General features: G+C 43.0%; 1 protein-coding gene across 1 annotated transcript in view; it reads right to left on the bottom strand.

The window, feature by feature from the left end:
* Nucleotides 1–12,119: 12,119 nt before the first annotated feature.
* LOC118221560 (protein bicaudal C homolog 1-like) overlaps nucleotides 12,120–20,788 on the bottom strand; it is a 70,486-nt gene continuing 61,817 nt past the window's right edge. The window contains exons 15-21 of the mRNA XM_035406754.1: nucleotides 19,867–20,023; nucleotides 19,481–19,520; nucleotides 18,790–18,944; nucleotides 18,264–18,417; nucleotides 17,506–17,666; nucleotides 16,760–16,859; nucleotides 12,120–15,150 (exon numbers count right to left, since the gene is read on the bottom strand). Coding sequence (XP_035262645.1) covers nucleotides 15,020–15,150; nucleotides 16,760–16,859; nucleotides 17,506–17,666; nucleotides 18,264–18,417; nucleotides 18,790–18,944; nucleotides 19,481–19,520; nucleotides 19,867–20,023 — 898 coding nt within the window. The 3' untranslated portion in view covers nucleotides 12,120–15,019. The remainder of the gene's footprint in view (nucleotides 15,151–16,759; nucleotides 16,860–17,505; nucleotides 17,667–18,263; nucleotides 18,418–18,789; nucleotides 18,945–19,480; nucleotides 19,521–19,866; nucleotides 20,024–20,788) is intronic.

The following is a 20,788-nucleotide window of genomic DNA, read 5'->3' as shown; positions in this document are numbered from 1 at the left end:
GTAACATCCATCCTGTACTGATGCTGTTGGTTGGGTTATTCCAGACTGCTGTTGACTTTCTAGATGGGGTATCGGGCTGAAATATCAATGGCGGTGTTTTATTAATGTGCCTTAGAATGGGAAAACCTATGGAAAACATACCATAACTATGTCTATAAAACGAAAGTACATGTGTGACGAGGTGGATGAAAAAATGCTATTGTGAAACTGAAGACAAGAATGAAGAGAATGATATGCACTGGCAGAACATCATACCTGGGCACGTGCACACACACACACATACACACACACACACAAGCATACACACATCGAATGAAACGATGAACACTAATTCTTTCAGCCTGAGAGTTTTAAAGAAAGGAATAGCTTGTTTGAGCAATCATGGGTTAAGATTTGAAGAAAGTAGAAACCCTAAGCCTGTATTTTGAAGAAATGGCATATTTGGCAGAGTAACTGGAATAAATAATGGTCTCTGCAAGGAATATGCCTGAGGTCACTAATGGATAATAACTAATAATAATAATTCACAACTAAGCACTGAGGGAAGGATTGTGATTCTGAACATTCGTAATCTTTTACACATTTTCCTGTCTTCCAAAATGTAATGTACTGATATAACTAAAATAAATACTGCTTTCATTCATAGCCTGGTGTACAGAGATAACAGTTTGCGGTTAAAATGTATCACTTCAAATCTCTTGAGCTTTGTTATGAGAATGCAAATGTTTGGCTGCAAAAAAATATCACTGTTTATTTCAAATAAATTAATATTATCAAAGGCAAGGCATTTTTCAATAATATCTCTAAATTAGGTTACTTTCTTAAACTCTGATATTTGAAAGTGCATGCTGTACCCCTGCTGTTGAAGTTGCCAGGATAAGTCAGTGTGATATACTGCAGTATGGCAGTTTGGGAAGAGATTTTATAACCCACGGTTTACAGGTTCTCTCCCCATCTGCGGTGCCGCCATTGCACCCTTCAGCAAGGTGCTTAGCCTGAACTGTTTCAGTAAATATACCACTGTAGAAATGGATTGTGTGCAAAACTGTAACCTGTTCGAGTGTCTGGAAAAGAACTAAACAGCTAAATGCAAAGATCTAGATTTAAGTCTTCAGACACAGATAATCCTATACAATTCTGCCCTCATAGAAAGTAGGAAAAGCATTTTGAAATATTAAATAAATAAATAAATAAATAAATAAATAAATAAATAAATAAATAAATGTGACACATTTGTAACTTAACATAATTAACACATTTGAACTAAATCGCTTTTTACCTACAAAAATGTCAACTTTGCATGAAAATTTGAATGAGGGCTCTCAAGAGTTTTTATTGCAGGAAAAATTTTAATTGGAGCACTGATGTCACGTACATTCTACTTTTACATTCCCGTAAATATACCGCAGTGACTGTGGAACTGTTCCATGGCTGTGACATCACTCTCTGGAGGTATTAGCTGAGAGAAACAGGCTCTGAGCGGGCTGAGGCCGCTCAGCCCTGCCTGCGACTGCGCTCTGGTGCACCTGAGTCATGTTGATGAGCTCATCGGTGTGGCCGCTGTACAAATGCCATTCATTTGTTCAATAATAGAAAGCCAGGCTGAAAGGTATAGTTCTTCTCCCACATGAGAACTATCGTCGCTATTGCACAACATTTGTAGCTCCAACAAAGAGCGCTCATCACAATACTTGATGTGGTGCATTCGCATCTGTGTAAGCTTTTTGCACAGCCTTGTCACATGGAATACACAGATAAGAACTAATGAGAAAATATGTGGTAGAAAAAAAACAATGCAAATAAGGCAATGTATTGTGAAGGTTAATGCATTTTCTTTACAAAACGTACATTTCAATACAATGCCTGCAATATTTTTTTCTTTTCAGGATTGTTTATTTTATTTTTGAGGGTTGTTCTACCATGTAAGCATGCAAAAACCATAAATAAACAAATAAATAAATAAATTGTGATTATACTTTGGCACACAAATATTAGTTTTTAAGGACATATTAACAGAATAGATTAAATCAAGTCCCGTCCATTGGAAAATTTACTTGACTGCTATGGTAAACAGAAAATATTTTAAAGTGAAGATTTTTTTTAGCGGCTGTTTTACGGATCAAAAGTACAGTATGTTTAAAGTGAAGGGCTGAATTTAATTTCAGCTTCGCTCCATCAGGCTTAGTGCTTCCATGCCCCAGTCCCTTCCATCAAGTGATTACCAGTGGGCTACCGTGAATTTACTGGTATTCTGTGGCACTCAAAATGTGCAGGCACTTTCGTAACATGCGTGCGACTGCACTTATGTGTGCATGCGGAAAAGCCAATCAAATCAATGCAATCTAACAAGTCAAATAAAGCCAAAGCATCCACAGACTAGTCGATTAAACCCCAGCTCTTTGAATTATTTGAATTATTCTGCTGTACAGGGAGATGAAACATGGTGTCGCTTTCCCACACTCTCCTCGCATGAACTTAGGACACTGATACAGCTCACAGCCAAGGTAGCCATGTCAGCATTACAGAAAATTTAAGTCTCATTCCCACGACAGGGACAGAGATGCATAGCACAATAGGGTCGCTGGAACAGGCCTGTGTCTATGGTATCGTTTCCAAGCTGAGCTCCTCAGAGTGAAATAAATCCCCATTACAGTTCAGAGGAACATGCGTCTGTATCACTCTAGAGGGACCAGAGCTCTTTGTGCACCGTCATTCTGTCCAAGACGGTTCCCAGCAGTGTCCTCCAAGGTCAGAGAAAATTGAAAGTGCAAGGTCCAGACGCAACATTTCAGCATGATTGGACAGGAGATTTGCAACCCAGATGAAGCACTGTGTAATCCAAACAGGAGAGAATAGAGAACAGTGGGTTCTGTTGTCTGCTAGTGGACTTAAAAAAATGAAGCCTACTTCCAGATTAGGATTTTTAATTCAGATTGTAAGCAACAGGTATCAGCAATATTGTTAAATTATGGTTTTATAAAATCTAATTAATGTTTTGTCAGAATGCCTGCTTTATTAAGATGTGGTAAAGGTCATAAAACTGCTATTCTCAGATTGAGTATTGATAGAGTACTCTCTGGTATCAGCAGCTTTTATGATTGACAGGCAGGTTTTTCCAAGGCAACTAACACAGCTCATAGTTTAACATATTATTCACTTTGGTCAGGAGTGAAAAATCAATGGTTCACATTGGGTCCTAACCTTTGACCTGTTTACAAGCCCTGTTCCCTGGCAACTGCACCACACTGCCACCTGCTCAGCTCTTACTCTGTTAGCATCATTGGAGTGATTGTTTCAGCTGGACAAATCATTCTGGGATGACAGTCGATGTTTTGCAAAATGCAATTATCACAACAATGTTATTTTTCGTTTTTTCTGATCAGTTTTTGCTGATGATCATTTTTGTTCATTGACTTCGTCATTTGTGTAGATCTAGCCAAGAATCTAGTACCTCTTAACTGTGAGTTTGTCTCAAAGCTAAACATTCTGACCAGATATTTTATGTGACCATACATCTTTTTCTCAGGGAGCAGGATGATGTTGTCACACATTGGTCAAACTACTGAAGCATTGAAGCTATAAAAAATACAATTTGCTATATTTTTTGTGGAATTTGCAAGCTACTTCCTCAACACTTAAGCAGTTCTGAAAATGACTGTGACTTTCATCTTAACATCATTGGCTGACTCATATGCATAAGTTAAGCTTCATTAGCTATCTCTATTATATTGTCATATAAGGTACAAAGGACTGAATTCTCAGAATCCACCATATGTTGCTGCTCTGCGATAGAATGCCACGTCTTTAAAATGTTGCTATTTTAAAAACATGCAATTGATATTAAGCAAACTATTCCTTAAATGAACTATGGCTTTCAAATGCTACAGTGCATGGCTACATCATTTAAAATTGACAGAAACAAGCCAACAGGATGACAGGACAAAAAGATAAAACATTTGACAATTCACTTGATGCAGTCTTTATAGATGGTGGGATTTGCCTCATATTTGTTGGACTGTCAGTGAAATAAATGATGCTTAGCTGTCTCTCTGGACTTGTACTGAAAACGGTTGGCAAGACCAGTGCTACAGCTACAGAATTGGACAAGAGGCTGATTTTAAATGAACTCCACTCATCTAAAGGCGGCATATTGATAAAAAAAACAGCTTCCCCAACTGAAATCCTGTCGCAATGAATTATGGGTCCTGTCATTATTATCTGATTTGATGCTTTTGGTTGCCTGGACTCATTATGTGTCCATTTACATATCTTTGGTTAACTGTTATCCTACAAGCCCTATAAAGTGGGGGTACAAATAATGCCCATGCATAATGTATTCACCCAAAGTGACGTGGCCATGAGCTATCTGCCTAGAGGCTGGCCAATGAATTTAGAACTGGCCATGGCAGTGACAAAAAGAAGTCTCTGGAAGCATGTCATCGGTGCATTGTTTAGTATCTGTATTTGCTTAATGACATGTGCGCCATCTTACCCTTAATCCATAGCGCAGTGTGTCGCAATAGACGCCAAAAAATGTGCCGAGGCAGCAGTGATTGCCAGGTCCCCTTCTGACATTCTCGTGTTGAATGTAGGTCTACAATTATTTCAATGTTATGACTCCCATTAATTATTTATGGTGCCACTGAGGTCCAGCAGTCTGAGAGTCAGTACGCTTTGATGTGGTGATTTGAGGGAGTGAAAATAAGAGTGCCATTCAAGGTGAAAGGTAATGGTATTCCTGCATGGGATCCTTTCCCTTTTCATTTTCCTATGGAGCCCCTGGGGGATTGGCTTTACTTCCCTTCACCGCTGCATAATTCATCTGAACTATAGCTAAAGCCATATGGAGGCATTCCAAGCAGATTCACAGTGTCCCCGCTAGATGTTTCCTTGAACAAGAGTGCTAGACATCCTACGTAAAGGATGCGTATCAAAATACAGGAAAGAAAGTTTTTTTGGAAAGACACACAATTTAGGAAAAAAAATCACACAGTTTAGGAAAAATTAGCAGGCATATGAGTATCACATATTCCATTTTCATAAGTACACACATTTGTTAGCCTCCATTAAAATTTTGTACCCATGCCACTTACGTAAGTCTCATATTACATACAATTATCGAATGATATAATGATAAACGTGCAACTGATGAAAGATTTATAGGGTGTATTCATGTGCCAGCACAGTGACAGTTTTCTCCCCAGTTTGTGCTGAGCAGAGGTCCAGTGTACCCAGTGATGATGCTTCGCTGGTGATCAGTCAACCTGCAGAACACACTTACTGTTAGCAACCGGGGAGAGGGATGCAGGACTCGTCTGAATCATCTGATTAACGACCTGGAGGACACAATTGCACTTTACAAGTGTGTGTGTGTGTGTGTGTGTGTGTGTGAGAGAGTTTGCGCATCTCTCTTTCTGTCTCTTCGCAGCTTTAATTCAGTGCAAACACGCATGTGTTCCCATGTTCATTTTCTTACACATGCCCCCCCCACCACCACAATGACCACTGAGCCCCCCTGTGATACAGAACTGGCAGATGGAGAGAGCTTTGTGGGGAAAATTTAAATTAAAATATTTCATTTCATTTATAAGGGCTTTACTGCGGGAAAAAAATGTCCTGTTAAGGGACAACTCAATGCGAGTAGATTCTCCTCCGAGCCTGAAGGAGGAATTACAAGCGGGGGGTCCAGGGCCTTTGTGGGTTGTGCTCTGATGAATCGCAATGCAGAGCGATGCATGGAGCTGCGCTGGCTCTGTGTGTGTGTGTGTGTGTGTGTGTGTGTGTGTGTGCGTGCGCGTGTGTGTGTGCGTGTGTGTCAGCCTGCAGGCCCCTCCCCTCCCCTCCCCGTCTCATTTAGGAGGCTGATTACACGCCCGGTGCTAATCTGCTATCGTGGGCAGCTGGGATGGGGGGAGTGCAGCCAGCGCCATTCATGCAGCGCTGAAGCTGGAGGGCCGCCGCTGCGGCTGGCTGCCATTTTGTTCGCAGGCTAGCGCCCCGGTTCTGCGGCTCCCTGTGTACAGTGGGCTCTGCTAGCACAGAGATGTGAGCCTGTGACGGAAACACAAGCGGACCCAGAGCACAGCAGCTTGGGCCACTGCCCGCAGCGCTAGCCAGATGAGTCACAGAGCTGCAAAATGAGGAGTGAAAATCGAGCTGGCCACTGAAGTGAGCATTGCATCGCCAGCGATGTTTGATTGATTTTCTGCTCAGCTGGGCTCATTCACCGAGAACCCATTCCCCCTTTTTTGCCTTAAGCTATTCGAACGCTGTCTTCATTACTTTATTCGATGGAAAGATCCACTCGCAGCGCATCAGTAAGAAACTGAATCGGACATACCAAACACAGCTCCACGGCAATCCCTTTTTAAAACGCCAAGGTACATAAAGTGTTAAACCCACAGGGTTGCACGTTTCTCTGAGTCTGGAGTTGGCAAAATCATTCGATGCAGTGACTGAGCTAGCTACGCCGTCAGGCTCGGCCGGAGTCAGCCGTTACGTAACCGAAAAACAATTTCACAGCGTTCGCTCCTCCGGAGGAGAAGCCTTCATCTCGCATTCTCATAGAAGCATTAGATTATCTCCTTAAAAGGGCAAGGGTTACATAAGCCGTGCGCAAAGTTGCTCGTAATCAACCGCTTGGCGCTAAAGGATGATGTTCGGGCTGGCGCTGCGTCGCTGCTTTGATTAGTCAAGAACTGATAAGTGCGCAAATGCTGTCCTTCCTCCGCGGCGGGTCCCGCCAGCTCCGGCTTCCTAAATCACTAGACCCGCGAGGCTGAAGGCATGATTGAATCTTAATTAAAGGCCCTCCACACCGGGTCCCTGTGCAGCCACAGTATGCCTGTCACTAGTGATGCACGTCAGTCCGCTTGTTCTTTTGCTCTGTCTCATTCGCTTCTCTTGAATTCAGATTTACTTAGACTCGTCTTTGGCTTCCCAAATACAGGGTGATCCAAGTGTCTCCTTTGCCCTTTCAGAGCTAACCATTGAATTAAACTCATCTGATGCCATTTCTTCAGTGTTATACTGATATTCCATTTATTCAATTGGTAGCAAGAGATAGGTGTCTGCAGAAAGCTATACAAAAATGTCAGTTTCCTGTTCATATATCTCATATATTTAGCTCCATAAATTTTTTCAGATTTCTCTCTGAATAAAATAGCTGGCATGCTCTGAAATGAGAAGAGGTATGTGAATATAAACAAATATAACAGTGTAAACAGTCGGTCTCACCCTTCCACGCAGTGTCTAGACTATTCACAACGTCAGTCAAGCTTGCAGCTCAATCATATGCTCAATAAATCTATTTGTGACACTGTGCTGATGATTCACATAGCATGAGATTTACTTGCATTAGAAAATGTAAGAGATTTACTAGCATTTGAAAACATCAGAGTTAATTAAACCATGTGAACACCTGCCTCAGTCTGAAAATAAAATAACCATGTCAAATTAAATTCTAGTGCCTGGACTCTATAATCTATGCACAATTCAAGAATGCTTTCAGAATCTGATTCTTCAGGTACTGGAGACCAGCTACACTTCAAAAGCATAGGGAGACAAGTCTGCCACTTTTTTGTCAGTGGACAGAGGGTTGTGTGAAAGGTGGAAAAATGATCTATTCCTGAGCATAAGGTCAAAAAAATCCATGACTGACTGTTTTGAAGAATCTCTTGAAGTCTTTCTGAGTTTGGATCATTACAGACCGAATCACTTTTGCCTGGACTGACATTTTTAAAGACATGGCTCCAAAAGAAAGAAATGAAAGAAAAAATGAAAAGAAAAAATGTTAAAAGAAATACAATGCGTATTTGTATTAAAAGGTTGCTCATTCATTCCTGAGATCTGAGCACCATTTTAGCCCAGAAGATTTCCATCGAACACACAGCACTTCATTATAGTGAGAGAGAGAGAGAGAGAGAGAGAGAGAGAGAGAGAGAGAGAGAGAGAGAGATACACATTCTTCTGGCAGGAGATTGAAAGTATCCTGATCTGATTCCTCCCCTGAAAGCTCTTTAAAATCATTCTATTAATAAACCTGAATACTGAATAATTTAGGTGCCTACACAGAGGATAACCAGGAATGTTTGAGCCTGTAGGAATTGCAATGTTCTGTTTTGTACATCACTGCCCCCTAGTGACAATGAAATAACAGCAAAAAATTGCAACATCTTACTGCAAATACTGGTAATTCAAATCAGTGCCGTTGATTTGCACTAATCAAACAGCATCCCCTGAGAGGCACGGATTTCCATTCCAACCCCAGGTCTTAATTGCTTAATTGAAGTCTTTGATTGGATGAGCGTCACAGTTACTCCCTGGTCCAGTTGCTTAAAAGGCATCCAGGACTACCAGACGCTCTAATAGCGATCCACCTGCACCCATGCATTACATGTGACTCATTATTTTTTCAAGGGTGAAAGTCAAGGCCGGCATTTTAGTGCAATATAGATTCATACAAAATACAAGCCGTTAATGCAGATTTATGCAGCCTGATGTAAATGCGACTGATTTCCTATCAGCTGAGCTACAGCCGCACAAAGCTCTCTCATTGCCGGTAATGAAACGTGACTGAACCTTATCAGCCTAATTTCTCCGCGTAATGGCATTGCAAACATCCCACCTGCGGGCACACGACACCGTGAGGAGCTGTGGAGGATGCGCTCATAATTAAGCTAATATCGATCAGGGTTGTTAAATGCAGAGCACCTCCCAGCATCCTCGCGCGTCTCCAATACTTTCTGAGGAGGACAGCGTGATCCTTTGTCCTTGGAGACGCCCTAGGTCCTCCCCAGGGGGGACAGGGTAGGTATCGGAGCCCTCTCCTACTCTACTGAGGTGAAGAATCGTGAAGGATTCTGTTAGCGGCACTTTGCGAGTTAGCCAGCCCCTGTGTTAATGGAAGAGCGAGCCGATCACCGATCATTACGAAATCTCATGAAAGACCTCTCGGCACACGCACCTTCTTTACATTGGAAATTATTCTCCGACCGAAGCAATGATTTGCCGTTAGACTATGCTGATGATGACTGCGATAACATGAAGGTAATATAAAAGACGACTGCCAGCACTGTCTTCTGTTCGCTTATGTTGATCGGAGGGAAGGTCGTTGGAGCGCACGGTGTGAAACGTCATGGCAGGCATCAGTGACAGAGCTGTGGTCATGTCTTGGACTGTGTTTTTTTGCAGATCGGATACATAAGGATCAATAACATTCAGCGAGTGAAGCATCAAGTGTATATATTTGATGTTGTCAGCATAAATTGTGGCATATTTTTTCAGTAGTTTTAAATGGTGTTGCTCCAAAAAATTACCCTTACAATGAATGATTGATATTATGTGTGCAGCAAGGCTGCCATGACCTATTTTTCCACATGTCAAAGTCATGGCTAAATGACCTGAATTTCATGTGACCAGTCAACTGTCATTGAAATAAAATCACAAGGTCTTGTCAGACCAACAATACCACAAAGCACAATATTTTAAGGCAACTGGTTATGGGGACCAATTTATTTATTTACTTATTTTGTTCTGACCACTGAAATGTTGCTTTAATTTAGGAAACCATCTCACTGGCTATTAAAATTGAATGCAACTGTTAAAAGGAGGGGAAGCTAAACAATAAAATGGTCGCTGGCAATGCAAAAGCATTCTTCTCTCTCTCTCTCTTAGATGCACTCTCTTCCTCTGAAATGAAAAATGCAGCACTCTCTTCCTCTGAAATGAAAAATGCAGCCAAGAGCACCGAAGTAAGCACCCTTAAGTAACTTAAACACTCTAATTCTTAATTCTATTCGTAATGCGAAACAGATCCGTAATTACATACCTCATACAAAAGTGCCCAGAAAACCCCCAAACTGACATATTCAGAACACGAATCATTAAACGATTCCCCACAATTAGCAGACACAACAGTCCTCTAAAAGGATGTGGATGAGATCCTTGTTTTGTGGTGAGGACTCTGTGAAGGCCACCCTTCACCTCCTCCAGTGGGTTTTCCCTGCTATGTTCTTTCAGGGTTAAACAATCCGATGGCATTGCATAAACTCCAAGGAAAGAAATGTGAGCTCGTGAGGGAAAAAAATAAACCAAGGAAATATGTGAATTGTTGCATTTTTGTAGCCGTTCCCACAAGCCACAGGGCTGATCTACAGACCTCATTTTGAATCTATACAATGGAGGCCTGTCCAGTAATAGGACTGTATTTCAGACTGCTTTGCCTGTCCCAGGAATGTAAAGATGAATCTTGGCCTCACCTCAGCTGTGTACCAAAGACACATACTTACACACACACACACACATACACACAAACACACACACTTACGGACACACACCTACAAGGCAAGCTTGTTCATATGTTTGTTTACTTTATGAAATACAATCTATTTTCATCCGTAAGTATGAATTTAAAGCAATTGTAAAGGATGGTATTTGAGGCGTTTAATGATTTAAAAATATTTACAGTTATCAATTTGATCGTATTTCTCCTTTGCACTTTTATTGCATAGCAATTTAGCTTTTATGTAATATCTATTGCTGCTCTTCTTTGGAAAAGAGATTTTAATCTCAATGAGACTAACCTGGTTAAATAAAGGTTAATAATACTTAAAAGGTTTTGACTACTATCCTTATAATGATAAGCTATAAACCAAGAATTCTCCAAGAATTTATTTTTTCATGCCCAATCAAATGTATGCAGATCATATGTCTGTACTGATACATTGTCACAGCACTATGTTGTTAGAAAAAAATTGTGCCAAGTTCACAAAGATCCGTATTTCAGTGAGTCACTAACCTAGTGGAACCTGAGGCCCTGTACCACCTTGGCACCAAGATTTAAGATGCTCTACTGTGATGGCATTGCCAGGGAAGATGAACATAAGCCTGTCACATTCAGAGGAGCTGCAGGTGTTTGTCGCTTTAGTGAAATATAGCGACAGAAGCACGCATTCCTAGTTGTCCTGATAGGTACCCTCCACAGGATTAGGGAAATCCAGCAGTCTACTTTAGAGGGCACGTTTGCTTTGGCACCAAGGTGACATTTCAAGTGGAGGGCTTATTTTGGGTCCCTTCATACTGAGATACTATCATCTTTATTAACATGGCATCGGCCTGGCAGGATTAGCATAATTAAAATGACAGAATTTTACTCAGTACAAATCTTTCTGTGTAGGCAAATATATGCCCTTTTGTGACTCAATCTGTTTGAACAATTAGCTTTTCATACCACTTCATGAAATAATTTCCAAAAAAAAGTGTGCCATCATTCATTAAAAGGAGATATACTGTCACTTGCAATGATTTAAATGTGGTATAATGAATAATCAGCATATCTCTCTGCATTTTGCCATTAGCCAATACAAAAAACACATCTGAAATCCAATGTACAGCAGATTTCTGATGAGCCATAACAGTTTAATCATTTCAAACAACAGTCTTGGTTGTAACTCGAGTGTCACTGCATTTTTTAATCGGCAGTTTTGCGCATCTCGTGATGTTTTGGAATCACCATTTGCATTACAGCAGCCACAAGGTCTCCTCCAGACCCTCCCTGCCATCTGGAACCACAGTGCACATCAGCTGCGGCGGGTGGGAGCAGTTCAGTGTGACGCACGCAGGCTCCCTTTCAGGCACTGGGGTGCCATTTTGCGCAGGTGCGATGTGACACAAGTGACGCAGCCGTGTGACTTAACTCACATAGTGAACGGGACAAGCCGTAGCCACCGAGCCCGTCTGCAGTTCTAGGCGCAGTCACATTAAGACCTCATTAGTCATACTTTCGTTTGTCTGGCTTTTTTTCCCTCCCATTGCTCCGGCCATCTGTGGGCCACTTCCAGATGCCTTCGAACAGAGGAAAGCCGGCACACTAAATCTTTAAAGTGTTAGGGAGGCTCGTTGGCAGAAAGGGGACTTGGGGTTTGCTCCTTGAGGCTTGTAAAGGCCAGTGTTTTATGTTTTGAGAAGCACAAGGCTCTGTAATGAACTAATGGGAAAAAATATTTCTGCAGCTGGTGCATCATGGGAAGGGTTCAAATACATTCACAGCCAGTCACTGTAAAAAAAACAAAAAAACAACACACATGCACTGTGAAAGACAACACAGACACACACAAAGGCAAAGGCGATATTTTTTTGCATACGTTTATTATTATCTTGTAACAAGGCCTCCGATTGGTATACAATGTTTGATTTTTTTATTTTTAATACAGACTTTCGTTTGCTACACAAAGTGACACCTTGATACACAAGTTCAATAAACACAACAAAATACATCTTTATCTGCATTACATTTACAGATAAAGAAAAAGATCAAACGTAAGGCACTGGCCGGCTACCCTTTGCTTGTACTACCGATTCATACGTACTGTATTGTGCATAATACAATTTTCAAAGCCAATACTTAACAACGGCATTGGCAATATTCCCTTTATCTAACATAAGAAAATGTGTCTTTTCCAGTGTTCCCTTTTGTGCAGCTCCAACTCTGTATTTGCCCCTTTGTTAACAAGAAGTCCTTCTCTCTGGTGTACTCTAATCTTCCCACAATGCTTTGCTGCATCAGAAGGCCATGTCCAAAATTGAAGACTCCCCCCCCCCCCCAAGCCCTCTAATTTCCAGAGGGGGCATGCGCATTGTTTTTGTAAGAGAATCACAGATTTTCATCAACAAAAATACACCAGCTTTGGAAACTAAGGGATGGGTTTGAATGCATGAAAAAGGTTAAACCGAATTAATGAGGTTACCACCTAAAAACTAAAACTTTGTTTGCTGGAAAAATAAGAAGGGGGGCTTTAGCTGATCCTTAAAATCCCCACAAACATGTTTTTGTGGCAGATTTCTGTTCATGAAATCACATGGTACCTGACAATCACTTGCATAGTCTACAGCACTCAAATGATTTTGAAATAGCAACTTTGTCCCTACACGGTGTAGAGAGGTTAATTTCTGATTGTACTTCAGTACCCATCATTACAACTACAGTATAAAGCAGATAAACTGCAGTACCAGTAATGTAAATAACATTTCTATGAGAAAGACAGGACTATTTACTGCAGACAAAAAATTAATGTCCTATCAAACTCACTAACAATGCATCGGCAAAGAACAGTAACTTAGTATGCTAAAGATGTCAATCATTTCTTTTGTGCAATTTTTTGAAACTACCATTTACACAAAAATGGACATTTTCAACATTTCAATAACAAACAAGCATGATTATACTACAATTTTCAGGATATTGCAAAAGCTAAGCAAAGTTAATTCTTGAGTGGTTTACATCCAAATTAAAAGTTGTACCTTTGGAATAACACAGTACATTCCATTCAAACTTCTTCCTTTGAGAAGACTATCCAAAATATACTTGCAGAACTAATATAGAGAAAATATTTAGGCACTTGGCGGTCTTCAGTTGGAAAACATCCCTTCATAAACCAAGAAAAAAAAACTGGCAAACTTTTTCACAGTTTACGATAACATTGTCCGCAAATTGAGGGGCAACAACTTGGTCTTTCCCTTTGCTTGGAATACATATCCCTCTGAGAAGGCATTTGCTGTATGCTACACTTCTAATGAACACAGGGCAGAAAAAGCTGCTTCAGGATCTGTTAGCACCAATGTAGGGTGATGTAGGAAAAGTACCGAATGACAGTACTGAACGGCCTCCGTGTCCAGATTGAGAAAGCGAGTAAGATAACAAAATTCAAAAACAAAATGTCGACGTCGGTTAAGGTAAAGCTTTAGCAATACGTTCAAATATTCCAAGCCATTAAAGCATGTGAAACTGAACATGACAATCGAGAGATAGAGGACGGGAGGAAAAGAAGAGTCGGGACAAAAAAAAGCAAAAAAAAAACCAAACTTACAATTGGACACAATCGTGACACAAAGACACTGTCTAGCCTTTCAGAACAAACATCAGCCCAGCATAGTTTACAGATTTCCAGTCCTGCTGCGTAAACCAGCATAAAGGGCTGTGCTCCAGGTGTGGGGATCTTACAGGCCCCCAGGGGGAAAGAGGGTGGAAGAAATGCCATTTGGGCCCACAGGGCAGAGGGCAGTAGGGGGGGGGGGGGTGATCCAGGTTTCTGGCTGCCTGCTTTTTACCCCAGGCCTCCGTCCAACCGAGCTGACTGACTACCGAAATACTTCAAAAATACCAACTCAATCATAAAAATAAAAAAAACAGAAATAAAAAAAAATGAATCAAACAAAGATTACATTTAAACAAATCATATGTCTTTAAACTGATAAAAAATAGGGATTAAAAAAAAAAACTTTAAATAAAAAAACAGAATATAAAATAATGATATAAAAATATATATAGGTCAGACTTATACGTACTGCACCATGCTGGGGTGTGAGTAATACTGACCAGTCTTAGGGTCAACTGATTGAAACATAAGAATAAAAAAAATGTAAAAAATCATCTTACTCACATCCATGCTCAGTTGATATGCTGGGACTTTGCTTTAATTATCATCACTATCTGTAACTACACAATGTGCTTACATTTGGCTTGGTACCCAAGTAAGTGCTATCATATCATAAATGGACATTGTATAGGTATGCAGACCAGGGTAATATGAATCCACAGGCATCTAGTGTCTATTCTTAAAGTGCACAGGATTGATACAACAAACTAGGATTGCGTATAAATAGTATCAAAAGATTTTTTTTTTTTTTTTACTAAGCATTCGGTCTATTTCTTCAAACACATGTCAGTGCATGAGTTATACGGGTCCTTCACCAGAACAGAAACTTCCCTCATCCGTAGGTCCTTCATTGACGAAAAATACAAAAAGGAGTACCATGTCTGGCATGTACTGATGTGAGGCTTGACAGCTTGTCTTCTTTTTCTTCTTCTTCTTTGTTTTTGGCACTTTTAACAGAAGGCAAGCTTTGGTCCCCTTCATCCTGGCCTGGAGTACCTGCTGCTATGCGTGGGTGGGGCAGGTTTGGGGGTGGGGGTTTGGGAGGGTGCCCTCACGCCCCTGGCCCACCGTGGCCTCGGCGAGGCCTACCACCGGCCGCTCACGCTGGCGATGTCCGAGTGGAACTGGCGAGGCAGCCGCCCGCTGGCGCCCCCTTCCAGGAAGGAGGATCGGATGTTGGGAGGCTCAAAGAGCTTCCTCCGGTTCTTATTCAGCTCTGAAAAAAACACAAGGCGCACGGTTCGTTAGCAAAAACAGTTTTTTTATGCTGTTTTCTTTTTCCCCTCCTAAGAAAGGCTGGACTCCGTACAGTACGGTAATGGACTCCATAAAATACAGTAATGTCAGTCTCACACCCACATGGCTAGTGTTTCGCGTGGGAAGGAACTTCGGTTGCGTCTGCTGGTGCGCTGGAACGGTTCAGAAACCGACGAAGACCTCTACAGCGGTCAGACCACAGAATACCAGCCAGCGTGCGTGAGACTTCCAAGGCATTCCCCTCAGTGCAGCTTATAGAACAATCCGTCAACAAACTGTCAGCGTCAAGCGGCTCGGACACAGCGCCACGGAACGCTCCTTTCCGTCCGCGCACCTCGAGCGCGATGATGCCGGGAGGGAGGAGGGGGAAAAATTCCCCGAGACAATGTGCTTCCAATCGCGCAAGATGGCTATATCACTACGCTGGCGCACCTCCTGAATTAACCGCGTTCCGTGCCAGCAAAAACACGAAATGCGATTCCTTAAAAAAAAAAATAAAAAATAGGGTTTTCATTCGAGAAAGGCAGTCCTGTGTTTATTATGCTGTTTCTGGCAGGAGTACAGAAAGTGGATCTGAATTAGGTGGGGCTGACAGCGCCACAGTTCTCGTGGTGTTTTCATTTTACGAAGGCAGAGCACGGGATGGTATTCCTACGGCCCGGTTCCAGACCTCCGGATCAGCGGAGATCACAGAGGATGCGCGATTGGCCGACGAGCCTTAACGGAATAAACGCTCGCCTTCGGCCATTTCCGGTTCGTAGGCGACTGCCAATCAACCCCAGGCGCTTCTACAAACGACGCTTGACGATTCTTACAATTAAAACTAAAAATATTACTTTTAATTGCAATTAGAAAAGTGGGTGCAAACAATGGAATCCACCTCCACCCACAAGTATTATTTTTTTTAAAAGCCTACCATGCCGATTGGAAACAATGTGCAGGTCGCGTTTAAGCCATTCCGTATGGAGCTTAACAGAGGAGCCTTTATTCCTTTCCGTGGGTGGGGGATTTCTGTTACTGGAGTCAGCATAAGGGTGTGGGCCTTATTCTTCACCACAGTTTTATTAAAAACTGGTGCTTATCTGTATGTGATAAAAAATATATGGAACACTGATGAAGACAGGAGCTATAAACACGAAGCCCTTGGATACCATCTGATTTGGACAAACAAAACATTTGTGACATAGTGATGTCATGAACCCTGAAAAGTCCTGAATTCATGAAAATTCATGACTTTTAGTCATTTATATGCTGAATGCTAAATGAGAACTGTGAGGTAACCTACATAATCATTTTCAGTGAACTTTCTTGGGTTTGAAACTGTGGAAACAGTGCTGAAAACCTTGGGACTCTTCAATGGAGGAAGGCCTTGACATGCTTCATCGACCTAGCTGTCAAACACATTCATACTCAAGCATGCTGCACATCTAGAAAATTATGACTGCACCGAGCCAATTTCACAGTAACCCAAGACTCCTGCCACACTCGACAGCCTGCCTATGAAGACAGTCGAAGCCACCGTGTGTGTGTGCCTGGTCTGGAAAAGCCACCTCTCACAGGAGACACACCTGAGATGGCCAGCAGCATCTTCCTCCGGGCACCGAACGTGGTAATGCCAAGCTCCTTCAGATCCTGGTCCGTCAACGTGAGGAACGTCTGGAGATCGATCTGAGGGACAGAGGAGTTCTTAGTTCTTAGTTCATAATGCCTTAAAACCCATACAAAAAAACTAACAAACCTATCAAAAATTAAACTTTTGGCACAGGAAACCATATCTATGCTACTCTATAAGCAGATATTAAATTACAGACATTTAGCGCAGTGACTTACACAGGTTTTTGCATTATTTTTTTGTATATAGTATAAATTTATACAGCTGGATATACACTGAAAGGAAAGTATCCTGCATAAGGGTACAAGAGTGTTTTATCTTGTAATTACAGTACAGTAACCATTACAGTACACTGCCACACTTTAGACATACAGAAAGCATGTAAACAGGGCTAAACATACCATCTAGGAATTCTATGAAATTGAATTCAAATAACTGCTCAAGCTTTGTGTGCAGCTTTTGGAAATCATCAAATGATGATGAGGGAGAGATCACTTCTCCTGCACTGCTCTTCACTCTACAGGTCAGGGGGTATAAAATGGCTGACATTTATCCAAACCCCATCTGAATACTTGATGCCAAGCAGAGCTAAACTGCAAGGGCATTTCCGAAGGTCCTTTCAAATGGCAAAGATGCCGCTTTCATACGGGCGTTTCCCCCTGGGACGGTGCGGGTGGCGGCGGTGGGGACGAGGAGCCGCACCTCCTGCTGCTGAAAGACGTCGGTGTACTTCCCCAGGCCCAGCTTGCTGAAGAGCTCGGGCAGGTCGGACCCCTTGAAGGACGCGTTGAGGCTGCACCCGTTGCTGCCCGTCACTGACGAAATGCAGTCCATGTAGTTGCTGCTGCTCAGGTAGTGCTCAACTGCAGGTAGAAGCCATTAGCACAAGGGTCCGTTTAGCATTTAGCATAGCATGGTAGCATTTCAAGCAGGTTCTGCCAGAATATGGTGCAGGATTAATCACTTCACTCCACTGGAGCTACAGAGTTAGCTCACTGCCAATGTAGCAGCGTCCAACAACCGCATTAATTATCCAGCCCGCAGTATTTACTTTAATTAAAGAACATTATGCACTTATACATTGCTGAGTGTTTACAAGACGGTAATTTCTAAGAAAGAGAAACATTTTTATTAGCATTGCAGAGGAGTGCTATAGTTGAAAATATATTTCTTGGAAAATAAATAAATAAATAAATTAACAAGCCATTATAAATAATTGAATAAGCCCCATTTTGGTCCAAGCTACTGATTGCTTTGGTTCTGGTTAATTTAAAATTCCAATTATATTTATAAAATAAGGTTGAGCTGGGGTTTATAGCTTGTTAAGGAAAAGTTTGAGAAATGACAAAAGCAAGCACACTCCCACCTAACCCCACAAAAATCTACTCAATCTCCCCCAACCTCCACACATCCAACCACAAAAGGAGGTGGTAGAAGAGGGTTGCCCCCCCCCCAGTCACCTGATTTGTTCTGCTTCCTCTTGGGACTGATGGGGGCGGGGTATTCAGAGTGCCCGGGGAGGCCGCCCCCATTCCTCTCCCTCCAGTTGTCCGAGTCGCTGCCGCTCCCCACGACCTCTCGGCTGTTGGAGCGGGACAGGGACAGGGGGGACCCCTAAACGAGCAAACGACACCACCAAAAACTCCAACAGATCACACAGGAGAAAAAAAACACTTCTCAACAACCTTAGGTCCAATGTAGAGAAACACAAAGACATTTGAGTCTACTCACTCTCCAGCTGAACGTATAAGCAAAAACAAATAAATTTTGGCCCCTGAGAGTTGCAAGGTAATCAAACTCTACTGCGACCACAACTCTCTCGGAGCTGAGTAAGGGAGATAAATTTGTTAAATCAAGACCACAATTAGGGTAATTAGGTGGTTAAGCGCTTAGCCGGAATGAGTCTCTGCCAGCTCTCCTGGCTCGGACGGAGCTGGCTATCGCCCAAGCCATTAACAGTGCTGAACGGTAGGTCTTCCTGTTTACCTCGTAAGTGGTGGACATGGTCGGCTTGTAGGGCACGTGGTTGGCTCGGCGAAGCTCCTTGATGGTCTCGGCGGGCATGGACTTGGAGAAGCCCAGGCCGCTCCACGTGTTGGTGGGCGTCCTCACCTCCGTCACCACCGGTTTCTTCAACATGGCTTCAACATCACCGCCGCGGCAAAACAAATTAAACCACAGATTCGAGAGGGCACAGAAAGCAATAAAGAAATTCAGGAAAAATAGTAGACTCAGGCCTGGGAATTGTTTTTTTTTTTTAAAGCAGGGAAACTGCAACTGTGATCCTGGCAGAATAATAACAGGTCTTGATCAGCAAGATTGTTGGCTACTGTCAGGCTGTGAGAATTTGCAGCCCACAACAAGAGAGTAGTTTGGACTGATTTTATTACAGGGTTTAATGTTTACTGTAAATCAGAAATAGAGAGATAATGACACAGCGAGAGAAACCAGACGGCATTTTCTCTCATTTTTATGGAGACACAGTTGCATTGCTCCATTCTTTGCTGACAACGTAGGATAAACATATCATGTACTGTAATCTGGTAATGACCAAGCTTCTCATGGTCACATTAAAAAGGATAATTCGCAGATTTATTTTCTAACATTCACATCTTTATTAAAAATGCAGTGTGCAACACTTTCAATTTAGATGCAGTGTAGGGAAATGGTCGCTTACCTTTGGTTGCCAGCAGCTTTTTCTGTTCATAGTCAAATGCCTGCAAGGACACCAAAGGCCAGAGTTGTTTATACTGTGGAGGACAAGGCTTAAGAATGCTTTCCCAGAATTCCCCTCCCAGCATGGAGCGGGACACAGTGCAGAGACGAGCTGAACATCCGCTCACTACAAAGTGAAAACTGAACGCATTCTCTGTATTGAACGTCCCTCGGCAACATTGAGAACGTTACATCAAACAGCTCGCGTTTCTCACAAACGTGGGAGTGAAGTCTTAAGGAAAAGGGGCAAAGCACGCGATCCCCAGGAGGGGTCGGGACGAGAGGGCAGGACGTCCGACCCCGAATGACTCGCCCCGACGGGCCGCGGAGGGGCCGCGAACGGCGCACCTGCATGCTGGCGAAGGACGACTGCGGGGCCAGGCGGATCCTCTCCGAATTCTGCTGGGCCGCCCTCTCCGCCGCCCGCTCGCTGCCCGGGGCCCTCTTGTCCGCCACGGGGCTCTCTGAGGCGCTCGAATCGGAGTCGGACAGCAGGCATTCGGAACTGCAGGAGGGGGGGGGCGGGGTGGGGGGTGAGAGGGGACAGGACGGGGGGAGAGCTCTTTCAACAACACAGGCAGTGTCCAGCTGTAGCCACAAACAACACAGGATGTGGCTATGCTGCCCAAAAATCTGCGCCCTTACTGAGCTCCAGATGAGCCCGACAGTGATCGACCGGGGGTCAGGGTGCTACGCTCACCCTCCAGGAAAATACAGCATCATATCCGCCAAGTCCCCTTCATTTAGATTTCAATAATGAGGACAGGAAACGTTCTGAACTTTCAGTCGTCCTTTCAAGGTACGTTCACATATTTCTTTCGCCAGAATCTAGCCGTGCCCCGCGTTAACGAACGCCGCGGGCGGCCCGGGCGTTCCTTTCACGCCAAAACAAAAGGCGAAACTCAGCCGCCAGGGCACTTTATACCTCCACACCGGGAGCCATTTGGAAACAAGCAATTATTCTTCACAAGCTGACCTTTACAGCTGTCACTGAAGACAATTAAAGAAGGGGGAAAAGGCTCTTGCCCTGGGGGCCAGAGCTCCGGACTGACCGGGAGGTGCCATGCTGTTTGACAGCCCCACGCCCACCGCCTTGTCCTGTTCCCGGTCCGAATTTTACTGTCCGGCTCACAATGAAAGGGATTTTCTGGACAGGTTACCCGAGGACTGGGGAAACGGTTGACTAGGCTCTCGGTACGCCGGAGTGTCCAAGATCGCATCGAAATGCCGACATTCCGCAAATGTCCTTTTCTTGGAACAACGCGGGCAG

The sequence above is a fragment of the Anguilla anguilla genome, chromosome 2 (genome assembly GCF_013347855.1).
Source record: "Anguilla anguilla isolate fAngAng1 chromosome 2, fAngAng1.pri, whole genome shotgun sequence".
NCBI classification, from domain to species: domain Eukaryota; kingdom Metazoa; phylum Chordata; class Actinopteri; order Anguilliformes; family Anguillidae; genus Anguilla; species Anguilla anguilla.
This window is presented reverse-complemented; position numbering and strand designations above follow the sequence as displayed.